Source organism: Tyto alba, unplaced genomic scaffold, assembly GCF_018691265.1.
Source record: "Tyto alba isolate M040663 unplaced genomic scaffold, T.alba_DEE_v4.0 Super-Scaffold_19, whole genome shotgun sequence".
In the NCBI taxonomy this organism is placed as follows: domain Eukaryota; kingdom Metazoa; phylum Chordata; class Aves; order Strigiformes; family Tytonidae; genus Tyto; species Tyto alba.
The window spans coordinates 2,891,897-2,904,134 of record NW_024881281.1 but is presented as its reverse complement, the minus strand read 5'-3'; the positions used below and the strand labels follow the sequence as shown (position 1 = coordinate 2,904,134).

The window sequence follows — 12,238 nt, the reverse complement described above, 5'->3', positions numbered from 1 at the left end:
TCCTTTAGACCTGAAGGTTTTCCTTCTGTAGCAGACCCGGGCTTGCCTAGCACAGAGGTCATTTTGGGACAGGTATTAGCATCATTAGGTGCATGTCTGCATTACAATATTGCCATGTGGTGGGAACAGTAAGAAATATGCATTGCATGAAACATAAAATACTGTACATGGTTGAAATACGGATTTATGCTTAATGTGGTCTGGTGCCTAAATAACATTATAAAATCATAAAATACAAAAAGGATTTCAGGCAATTTCAAGTCAGTGATCAAAATTTGCAGTACTTAATATTGGAAACAATGGCTGAAAAGGAGTACTTTCAATAGAATTAATGACTTCTTTTAATTGCCAAAGCCTGAAACTAATAACAAGGTCAACCTCCTGGTAATTATGGTAACATGAGTTAATGCATACTTACATCTGAGTCATTCTTTTATTTCATATATGCAGATGCGGACAGAATTATATTTTCTTTCATCTCAGAAGAACCGTCCTAGTCTCTTCGGAATGCCACTAATTGTTCCTTGTACAGTTCATACGCGGAAAAAAGACCTGTATGATGCTGTGTGGATCCAGGTTTCCAGGCTTGCCAGCCCGCTCCCGCCTCAGGAAGCTAGTAATCATGCACAGGACTGGTGAGTCTGGCATCTTGGTCTTTGGCTTGAATTACGTAATACAGTGGCTTGGACTTGCTTACAGGATTTGAAAACCTATTCATTCTTCATCTTTATCAGTTCTGATGTCTCATCCTACCTCCACTGAATGAACATATGCCTTTTAATGTATAATTAAGCTTTAAATGTCAACAACTTCAGGAACAATTGTGTGTGTTCTTACCTCAGATGCTTCCTGCCTGCAGATTGCATTTAGTGGGTTATTTTCATAAGAAGTCATTTTAGAGTCCTGCAATTTAATAATGGCAGTAATTAAAGATAACTTCTGATCTTTTTTAATACAGTTAAATGTAGTATGTCTTGTAGCTGCACTTACGGGTTGGCTTTACACGGGTTGGTTGGTTCATTCTCATCCAGTAATTGGTAATTCATTATATCTGACAAATCTGGGTGATGTAAAGGTAGGTCTTGTTTAATAGCTTAATCTAATAAAAACTGTAATTTTGAGGGGCTTTCTGGGTGCATTTTTTTTTAAGTAAACATAGCAAGTGTAGTGAAGGAAGGTAATTGCCAGTCTGAATGAGTGCTCATGTTTCCTGTTGCGTTCTCTTCTGTTACAGTGATGATAGCATGGGATATCAGTATCCATTCACCCTGAGGGTAGTTCAGAAGGATGGAAATTCTTGTGCTTGGTGTCCATGGTACAGGTAAATTGTCCTCTTTAAGATTTGAGGAAGGGAATCACTCCAGCAGAAATGTAATTTATGGTAATGCATTTTTGATACGTTTCAGACTCAAGAGGTAATATCAAGCAATAAGAATCCAGAATCTAGTTTAACCAAAACCCTCACATGGCAGACTTTCACTGTAGAATAGCTTTTATGACTTTGAGAGCTGAAAGATCTGCTGACACAGAAACTTTAGATTAGGATGCAGACATGACAATATCAAAAACCTCTTAACCTCTTACAGTATTCTGTGTGCATGTGTGTATATATGCAGGCACATATGTGTACATATTTGGAGGATTTGTGGGGTTTTCATACAAAACCAAACTTTTAGGTGTAGATCATCTACCCTGGCTAGTTCCTGTGCCATTCGAGGAGTAAGAACTAAAATGGACAAAAAGAAATTCACCCTGGAAGCACGCTTGGAATTTTCCCTAAACAAAGACATGCTAACAAAAACTTCAGAGCCTTTCTGGAAGGTATTCAGACCATATACTCATTTAAAGAAAAGTCTCTTACAGCTAGATAAATAAAGTGCATTAGCTATCATGTTGTAAAATACTTGTGGAGACAAAGCATTGTAGTTTTTGGTGTCGTAGGTAGGCTTGGTCAGCATTACACTCAGGTAGATGTTTGAGCTCAGCCAGCTGCTTCAATTTCTCATCTCTGTTAAAGTTTTATACTGAAAAAACAAAGTGAAACTGATCACTGTTTTATAAAAATGCCTCTCTCCTCCACCGAAGGCAAGGCCTGAAGTTTTGGGGGTGCATATGTTACGAAATAAGGAGCAGAATTAGAGTGTGGAGTAATGTAAAACTTAGTTGTGGTCAGTTTACTTACCACATCTAACTTTTTGACTTAGATTTTGCCGTGGCTGTAAAATAGAGTGCACAGAAGACAGGGCGTGTGTTGGGAATGCTTATATCGCCGTAGACTGGGATCCAACAGCCCTCCATCTGCGCTACCAGACATCGCAAGAACGGGTAAAATTTCAATCCAAACCCTTTGTGGTTTGTTAATAGCCCTGAAGCAAAACCCATTTCACCAATTCTTAATTTTATATTTTTTTTTTTTGCGCGCAACTGATGCTTCTTTTGTCTATTTTCTGTTAAACTGAAGTCAGTAATCATTGAACAGTACCTTCTGAATAAATTAATGTCCTAATGTTAGACCTCTTACATGACCATAATGTGGTAGCGAAGCTTTTAAGAAACCACAGCAGTGTATTTTCTGTCTGTTCTGAGTTGCTTTTGATCTAGCCTCCACTATATATTACAAAATATGTTCATTTGATACGTTTTCTGAGCATCCCAGTGCTATAAACAGTTGGGCATGTGAGTAAACCTATTTCCTCATTGAGTCAACAGAACATATCTAAGGGTAAGCCTATAGCTGAGTTAATCTGGAATAGCTCTTCAGACTTGTGAGTTGAATCTATAAACTTGTGCTTTATGGATAATTTTGTAAACAGAGCCCAAGAATAAGGGCACTGTGTTACTTGTATGTCTGCCTCCTCGTAATTGAGATAAAATATCTGCTACAACTTAGTGCATCTAGTTTTTACCTTTAATCCTAAATAACTGTATGATGTTATTTGTATGACAGTGTGAATAGAGCCTTCCTCTGAGCAGTGTGTGCATGTTTCCAAATCAGATACAGTTTTATCTCACTTCAGATTGTAGAAGAACATGAAAGTGTTGAACAAAGCCGGCGAGCTCAAGCAGAGCCCATCAATCTGGATAGTTGTCTTAGAGCCTTCACCAGTGAGGAAGAACTGGGGGAGGATGAGATGTATTACTGTTCCAAATGCAAGACCCATTGTTTGGCCACCAAAAAACTGGATCTTTGGAGACTTCCCCCTATTTTGGTATGATCTTGTGTAATTTTCCTCTACAGCAACAAACCCAAAGTACATTGATCACAAATTTGAATTGCTAGGTATGTCTCCTTGTTCTGAGTAAGATGATTTATTTTTGTTCACAGTCTCAGGAGAGGCATTGACTTAGTTTGCTTCATGCATTTCTGTGATGTAGGCAAATAAACCTCAAATCCTTTTGAAGCTTTTTAGCTGATACCTTGCAGGAAATGATGGTGTTTTGCATTCAGTGTCATCTGTTCTGACATGGGATTCACGCTTAGGCAGTCTTCCCGGTAACACCATCTTTTGTCTAGTTGTGTAACACCTGCGTTTGTTGCTTTCCAAATGTGATAGGTTGTTCAAAACACACAGTGCTGATTGCTGAATTGAAACAACCTTTTCCATCATTTCCCCATGAAAATATTAGTTCCATATTTTACCAGCCTGATCCCAAAATCCAAATTATCACATTACAGCATCATTACTGGTTTACATTAGCACATGATAAAATGTGTATGTTTCAGGAAGAATTATTTTTAAACGGTGAAATTATTCACTGTGATGTAATTGTCCTCCCTTAATTTTCTCGTAACGTGTTTCTCCTTAGATCATTCACCTGAAAAGATTTCAGTTCGTAAATGGCCGCTGGATAAAATCTCAGAAAATTGTTAAATTTCCCAGAGAAAATTTTGATCCAGGTGCCTTTTTGGTACAAAGGGATCCGAGTAATTTTCAAAGAAAGCAGCTAACGCTCCAGGTTGATGGCTTTGCTGAACCACGGACTCTCCAAGGGGAGTCTAGAAAAATAGATCTGCAGATCACCTACACACCAGGGGAAGGAGATACACTGAACAGAAGTCCATCCTCCCTTAACACTACTGTCTTGAATAATATCAAAGGTAGGTAATAATTAGGGAAAATTCCAGTCAATTCTGGTACTTGGAGGCGGGGGCGGGGAGGGGAGTTAAATTAGGAACAACTTTTTAATGTTTCTTTGGCCAAAGCCAAAGACTTATTTTGAAACACTGGTATCTGTTGTTGTTTCCCCTGGAAAACTTAGTGAAGCTTTACCATAAAAAAAGAAGAGAAAAAAAAAAAAAAAGTTACTCAGTGTCAATAGGTGCTGGCACTGTGCTTGTGTGCAGAGTGAGGAATGTGCTCCTGCATAAAAGAGTTAAATTTCAGGTTATAGGTGTATGTGTTGTGTGTCTGCAAAGGTAGTTTTACTTTCATTTACTACTCATTAGTTGTAGTGAAACAGTGGTTTTAATGTTTTGTTATTGATGACAAAACTTTAAAGAAAAAAACTAGACTATGTGTTTACTTATCTTAGTAGTCCACATGTTTTCTGTTTTAGCATCTCCGTCTCTGGGGAGGAAGAGTGGAGCCAGCTGTCCTTCAAGTAAAAACAGTAGCCCAAATAGTAGCCCAAGGACTTTAGGAAGAGGAAAAGGGCGTCTGCGGCTACCACAACTGGGTAAAAACAAACTGTCGAGTAGCAAAGAAAATTTGGATTCAAGTAAAGAGAACGGTACTGACCAGGAACAGAGATTCACTTCTGAGCAAGGTGATGCTCTCACTAGAGGGCAGATTTTGGGTGGTAGCCAGAGCGAACTGTATACTGCTCAGGACAATGAGATGACTCTAGCCAACGGATACATCTGTGAGCAGAACGCGTACAGTAATGGCAGTATCAACGGTCAAATTGATAACCACAGCGAGGATGATATTACAGATGACCAAAGAGAAGAAGTTTGCATTAACCCTATTTACAATCTATATGCAATTTCGGTAAGTTGACTTCCTTTATGCAAGTAAACTATCTTCCTGTGGCATTGTTTTGCCTAAATGCATTTACTCTGTTGTTTTCGTTACAGAAAGTAGGGCTGTGTTGAGAAGGAGACAAAGTGGAGTCATTGTCAGCAAAATACATTTGCCATAAAACTGAGTGCAACTGAAAAGTCTATCTCTGCATAATGTTTTTTCTGCTTGAGTATATAAAGTTAATCAGCTCCAGATGTATAGATTGTCATGAACCATTGTTGCTCACTTAACGGTCATGAACTTGTGAATCATTTATTCTGTGAATTCTGGGGTTTGATGTTTGATCCAGAATTGATTTTCTTCTTCGTTTTTTTCAGTGCCATTCAGGAATTATGGGAGGGGGTCATTATGTCACTTATGCCAAAAACCCGAACAACAAGTGGTACTGCTACAATGACAGTAGCTGTAAGGTAAATCATTTATTTTGTAGCAAATAATTTTTGGTTTGGTTACCTAGAGCCAAAGAAATTTACATTTGGTGAGAACTGTTCTTTGAAATCATGAGCATCTCAAAAGTTACATTGGATAAATATTAAAATTGTTAACTGAAATTGTACGTGAGATTTTTTCAAGTCGGCATCTGTTCATCAGCTGCTACCATGGTTAAGGAAAAATGGTTATTTTGTACAGAGATGGAAAAATTACTAAAAATGGAAGTCTAAGAATATTTTTTCATTATGCTAGCAGTTTTGTATTCAGTTACTGAAGAACTAAGTTCTGACATTTCTAAGTATTTACATTTATCGCTATAAAATCTGTCATACTTTTCAAGTAAATAACAGAGCCTGCTAACTGTAAAGGGAGGGACAGAAAATGTGGCTCTTCTTGTTGTAAACAGCCAGTTAAAAATACTGTTTCTAGGGCAACTGTGTGCATTTTAAGTTCAGTGACAGTAACCCAATTGTCCCACTGCATATTTCCGACGGTGTTTTTCTCTTTCTCAGGAATTGCATCCCGATGAAATCGATACCGACTCTGCCTACATTCTTTTCTACGAGCAGCAGGGGGTAGACTATGCACAATTTCTGCCAAAGATAGACGGCAAAAAGATGGCAGACACGAGCAGCATGGATGAAGATTTTGAGTCCGATTATAAGAAGTACTGTGTTCTACAATAAGCAAATGATCTTCCATGGGCTGTTTTGAGAATGTGAGGGATAACATCCTGAAACTTGCATTTGGCAAAAATGTTACTGAAACAGATAACCTAAGTGTAGTTATTGTACCCTGTGATCTGAAAGCACAAAAAGAAAACCCTAATTAAATAGCAGTTAATATAAAGATAGTATTGTTTTGTTCTGTTATCTCACTACATGCTCTAAACATTTCTGATGTTAGACATCAGGCTGAGACTGCCATTGGCCTTTAAATAAAAAATGGTTTGAGAAAAGCCAACTAGGACCAAATAAGAGCTAAATTAAGTAGTCCCAAGTAAGAGCTAAACGAAGTAGTGTAGAGTTTACCAGCTGTTCTAACAAACCCCTGAGGCTCTCTTTAGGTTTAAGATAGTGGGGAAAAAAAATCGTAGTGTTGTCTCTGGACAACATGATATTGCTACCTCCTTTTTCCTGCAGTTTTATTGCATTTTATTGGCAAAACAGGGAAAGCAAGAGAATGAAAAGTGCACAAACGTAAAGAGTTACCATCAAGAGTAAGAGAAGTTTCCAGTTTTGCCACCACTAATGTGTCAGTTGCTTTCTTTCTGTATGTTGGGAGCACAACCAAATCATAATTTGAGAAGAGATTCATTTCTACACGTGAATGGTTTATTACAATTGTGTTTTCTCCACGTGTTGGCTGTGCAGATCAACATGTTTCAGGAACGGCTTTTCTGCCTGAAGAGTGCTATCTCAAACTTCTGAGGTGCCTCAAGAAGAAACTTCAGGTTGAAGAGAATAGTTGTGATTACACGCATGGTGTCTTAAAATGTGCACATTGCACAAAATGTTCCCAGCTTTTGGAAGGCAAGATGCTTGAGCTTATGTTTCATGACTGGTGTTGCTTTTAAATTTGCACTTTTAAAAATTCGTATAATTAAATTCAAAAACATAGTTTGTTTTTGTTGTTGTAAGGGCTCTGGAGTGAATGGCTGTGAATTATCCACTGTGGATTTCAAACAAATAAGAAGCTGTGGCTGTCAGGTAGCTATCGTAGCATTCATGGATGGATTTTTTTTTTTATTGGTTTCATAATTTAATGGAGTTTTCTTTTTTCAGTATTTGGTTGCCTTTTCAAATTTTATTTTTTTGCAATAGGTTATGCATATACTTGCAATTAAACCAGAATTGCTTTCCATGCCCTTGCAACATGCTCTTTTACATGAACGGGCTTATTGCATGAAGGAAAGCATGACTGAGTCTTAGCAGAGACTGGAAAAAAGATGGTTATTTTTTGAGTAGGCATTTCTTTAAACATTTTCAGTGTTCAGTTGTTTGCATATCTGAATGAAGATAAAAGTTTCACTCTTTTGGCCTTTTATTCTTCAGCTGAGTCTAAGCAGCTTACTAATTTTGTCATATGTCATCTTCCAAATTCCTTAGATTTTGTATCTTCACTAACAAGATTGATACTTATACGGTTGATCTCCGAAATAAATGTTTGGATTCATTTCAATGTGTTTTACGAGAATGCCAAACCTACTAGCAAGTTTATAATTTCCAGAAAAACTTTTTTATCCATTTAAGAAGTTACATCACCTGATCTTGCAGTCTTTACCCAGGCAAAAACCTCCCTGCCTTTGTTGGAGGCGGTGCCTCTGAGGACAGCAGATGGGTTCCAAAATAAGTATTGTCTTACTTGTAAAGTGTTGCTCCCTATCCTATATGGTCTTATATCTTTAAGTGGTCTAAACATTAAGACTGAAGAAAAGCAAACATGGCTTGTGAATTTCTGGGTTAGAAGCTTCTTCAACACTCAATTTGTCTACTCCTCCCTCTGCAAACTCCATGAAAAGTGAAAGATACTCAACTGATTTACTTTAAAATGTTTTATTTAAGCAGGTAGCACAATCTACTAATGTTATTTGATCTTCTGTGTTTGTTACATTGGTTGTAATTAATTTTTTAAATTAAATTAATTCATGAATTAGTAGTAAATTTATTAAGTTAACTATTAACTACATTCACTTTGTAAATTATTGTATAAAACCTATTGACAATGCACTGACTTTAGAAAGATGTTAATGTACATAAATACCTTGTAAATAAAATAGTGTTGATGTACTGGAATATGAGCTGTATTAAAAAAAAGTATCAGTAATTGTATATGGAGTGAACCTGTTTATCTGTAACTATATTATTCAAACAAATTAAATACTGTGGATGCAGATGAAGTGTCACTTCTTGTCAGATAATTTTTAATAGCTCTTTTCCTGCTTTGAAGTTTCTGTACTGTTTTCATTAAGCTTAAATGGATTTATCAGTCCAAAAAATTTAAATGTGTGAGTAAGCACATAGCAATTCTTTGCAGTTGGTCCAGCACCAAGATATTTCAGCTCTTCTACGTTTTGATTTTAAGTTATTTTTGTTTTCCTTTTGAAAACATTCTGTTCGGGTTTTTTAGGATCAGTTCATTTAATCACGTAAAATGTGTGCCTGGATAAGTGTGAGAGTGAGACCGAGACCTCTCCTTCTTACAAGTAAGTCTGAAGAACTAGTGCACTAAACCACCTTAATTCAGAGGTTCTCACATTTTTCCATTTTTGTTAGCTCTGAAGTGAGATGCATGATGATTTAGAAGCACAGTGGCTGCATATGGGATCCCTCCTTCCTTACCCCTGAGAATCCTCCTGCAGGTTATTGAAGCGGGGGAAAAATTTAAACGTCATCTTAAATATTTAATTGCTTAATTTTTGTATGTGTAATTGCACAATTAAAATTTGAGCTCTAATAATTTTATTTCAGGTACTTATACTGCAGTAAATAAGGCTCCTTTTGAGTTTGACAGAAATGAGGTAAAAAAAGTTTTTCTCCAAAATGTTCCAGAAATAACGAGATTATAAGAAATTCATGCAAAGATTCCAGCTTTGGAGGGTTTGGCAGGAAGTTACAAGACAAATCTTTTACTGGTGTGTGCTGAATTTTTGCTTTCAGCCGGACCTGGGGCGGTGCAACGGTGCTCGCAGCCACGCGGCGGCAGCGCTGCCCGCTCGTCCGCTCTCAGCAGGAGCCTGGACTCACATTTCATAACATGCTCTCATGAAAAAAAAATATTTTTGACCTGTTAAAATGAGACAATAAAAGTTTATCTGCAGTGAGAATCATCTGCATATTGCTCATTAGCGCAGGGTTTTGCCTGACCGGGAGGAACATTTTCTGAAGTTAAAATTTTTTGTGTTAAATAGAATCTGAAGTAAATGACACTTAGTAATTCTGCATGTAAGCATTTAATTGTGCTTGTATAATTGATCAACGGGCATTTTAGGTCAAGCAGAGTCTCTGTTTTCATGAGATAAAACCAGCCCTCTCAACATATGATTCATACAAAAGACACAGAAGCAAAAGGAAAGATGCAAGTTAAAAAATAAATACAATTCATAGGAACAGGCCAAGAAATAATGTGTCCGTGCTGTTTCGGTGTCGACGCCTGGTCGTCTCCAGCTGGCGGTTTGCATGGGGGCAGAACGAAACTGCGGCATTTGCCAGCAAAGGAAATTCTTTCCTGTAGCTAAAGGAAGAGTCGCACGCTGCAGCACAGGCAGTCGTCATTTCCTCTGATGTTGTTTTGTAACCTGTTAATTCTGTAAAATCACATAGTAACTTGGGCTGGAAAAAAGCAGGCCATCTGCTCTGTCCAACTGGAAACGCCTCGGTTCACATATCGTAACTGTTCCCTGTATTGTGGCTGTGCTCAATGCAGAGGGTGATGGGTTTAGTTACATTTAATTTTTATTTACAAGTTGTGGCCATGAGGTTTCTTTTCTTTAAGAAGGGAAAAAACTTGAAGCCATCCTGAAGGCAAATTTCTGGTACCACCTGCAGAAATAGGATGGAGTTTCATATAAACTGGGACTAACAATTGCTTTATAGGAAGATACACTTAATCATGAATCCAAATAAACTGTGAGGTTAATGCTAATGGCAAAAAGTCTTTGGGAAAATTTTGCACAGGATGCACGCTGGGTTTAGCAAGGTAAATTCTGCTGGAGATGTGGCTCATTTGATATGTTACTGCTAGAGGATGCAATCTCAGCACGTGTCAGATCATAACATCAAGGTTTAAAAAGGAAAAGAGAGAATACCCTATTTAAGAAACTATTTGGGCTTTTTATCTAGTGTTGATTATGGGATTTCTTCTAGAATCTTGCCCATTCACGATGCACGTTTGTTGATATTACCTTAATGGATGCCTGTGTATTTTGGATGTATCCTACACCCAGGTTTTAGTTGATACAAGACTTAAGGCTAGCAAAGTGTAAAGCCAAAGGCAAAAATCTTTCACATAGTTGTTGGAGGGGTGACAACTCTGAGACAAACATACACAAGTAAGAGATCAAAACTGATCTTGCTGTTGCTTGGACATGTGTACTTGCAGGTGGATTGCTGTGTAGAAGTAAAATAAAACTTCAGAAGGTGAATCCAGTTGTTGGTTCATGGAATTTCTCAAAAGAAAGGAAATGGTACCTCCAATACCTCTGATAAGCAGGCTGTGCCTGAACTATATTTTCATCTGAAACTCTTCTGTTGTTTATGAAAGGTAAGTGTGGTGTTTCCTCAGTTGAATCCCTTATTCAGTATTGCTGTTAATAACAATGACACTTATTCTTTGAAAACAATCCATTTCAAAAGTGAAGTGTGATCCCTTACGTACAAGAAGGTTTTGCTCTTGGCATCAGGGCCTTTGAAACAAGGAACTAAAGGTACTTTCTGTAGAGTCATGGTGTGCTGACTGGTTCCTGCTGCTGCTTCTACATCTGTGAGTGCTTGCTCACCTATTTTCTTCTTGATTGTATATAGTGTTGAGACATTTTCTCTGAGCAGACACTGACTATGAGAAACTTACTGCAGCTACAATCATGCTTTTTTTCAAAAAATGGAAGTAAATCTGGTTGAGTTGGCAACTGGACCAAAGTCCACAGTAAGCTGGGCTATCAGGAGTTGCATATCGCTTACGGTTGTTTGTTTTCTGGATGTTTCCAAAAACAGTGTGGTCATGTTTAGCTGGAAATGAGCTATTGTTCATATTTTATGGCCCTTGAAGATGCTAAATGGATATTTAACCAAGGATTAGCACACATCAGTATCGCCAAGGATGATGCCAGAGAAGCTAGTGTCTCTGGAAATGAAGCCATCTCTCGCTATATTCTTTCAGGGGCAATCGGAGCATTTGTGCAGCATTAAATGATGACAGTTGCTCAATGCAGTCGTCTTTACTGCCTAGTGATAAATTTTCAGAGCATTCACGGTGGTCGTTCTTTGTAAGTGTGATAATTTCACAGTGTCATTTGATTCATCTGTGCATTTTCAATATTGAAAATTTTATTTGAATCAATGAATATAATCTATAGGTGTTCCTATTGTGAATTTCTTCTGGTAAGGCTTTTAGGTATTGAAAGTGCAATTTAAAAAAATTAAAAATTCTAATTACCAAAGATGATCGTATGTGCTGGTTTAGTAGTAAAGTTTTTATTGATTCAGAAGTGTACTAAGGGCTGTTAAATAGATGAAGGGATCATATCACTGTCAAAAAACTGCAGCCATTTTCTGCTCCTGGATGCCTTTTATTTCCCAGATCAAAAGTGTGCAAGTCTCAGACGAGAACTTTGAAATTAGCAGAGCCCGTTGTGTAAGATAGGAGCAGTTGTGCAATGAGCTATGCTGGAATTCTGCCCACGTACCTTTATGCATGTCCGAAGTGCTGAAAGTATGTGGCCTAGACTTGAAGGCAGTTAGGTAGCCTTCCTTTAAACCTTGAGTCAAGTCCATCAACCAAATGGGTTTTGGCTTTTCTCTTGGGAGGAAGAGGGAAAGACGCAGCAGGGAAAGTACCTTCTTATGCAAAAAACTCGTATTTCCCCCAGCGTGACGGGAAGCACAGAGGTACCGACTCCTGCAAATGCTCTGCTACCAAAAAGAGTTGACCACTGTCACTTCTCCTTAAATCTTAAGAGCCCAACTCCAAAAGTATTTTTCATCTTCATCCTAGTGTTTGTATCTGTTCTGGAGTTGCTGGTTGCAGCCAGAGTGTATCCTTCTGTTCCTGCACTCCCTTTGGTT

The 12,238-nt window shown here is 37.8% G+C and overlaps 1 protein-coding gene across 4 annotated transcripts in view; it reads left to right on the top strand.

The window, feature by feature from the left end:
* The window catches only part of USP32 (ubiquitin specific peptidase 32), an 80,988-nt gene extending 72,637 nt beyond the window's left edge, over window positions 1-8,351 (top strand). For all 4 annotated transcript variants that reach the window (XM_042791486.1, XM_042791485.1, XM_042791484.1 and 1 more), the window contains 8 exons: window positions 451-635; window positions 1,235-1,321; window positions 2,205-2,325; window positions 3,018-3,209; window positions 3,808-4,099; window positions 4,558-4,991; window positions 5,342-5,434; window positions 5,969-8,351. In XM_042791486.1, coding sequence (XP_042647420.1) covers window positions 451-635; window positions 1,235-1,321; window positions 2,205-2,325; window positions 3,018-3,209; window positions 3,808-4,099; window positions 4,558-4,991; window positions 5,342-5,434; window positions 5,969-6,142 — 1,578 coding nt within the window. In that variant the 3' untranslated portion in view covers window positions 6,143-8,351. The remainder of the gene's footprint in view (window positions 1-450; window positions 636-1,234; window positions 1,322-2,204; window positions 2,326-3,017; window positions 3,210-3,807; window positions 4,100-4,557; window positions 4,992-5,341; window positions 5,435-5,968) is intronic.
* Window positions 8,352-12,238: the final 3,887 nt, after the last annotated feature.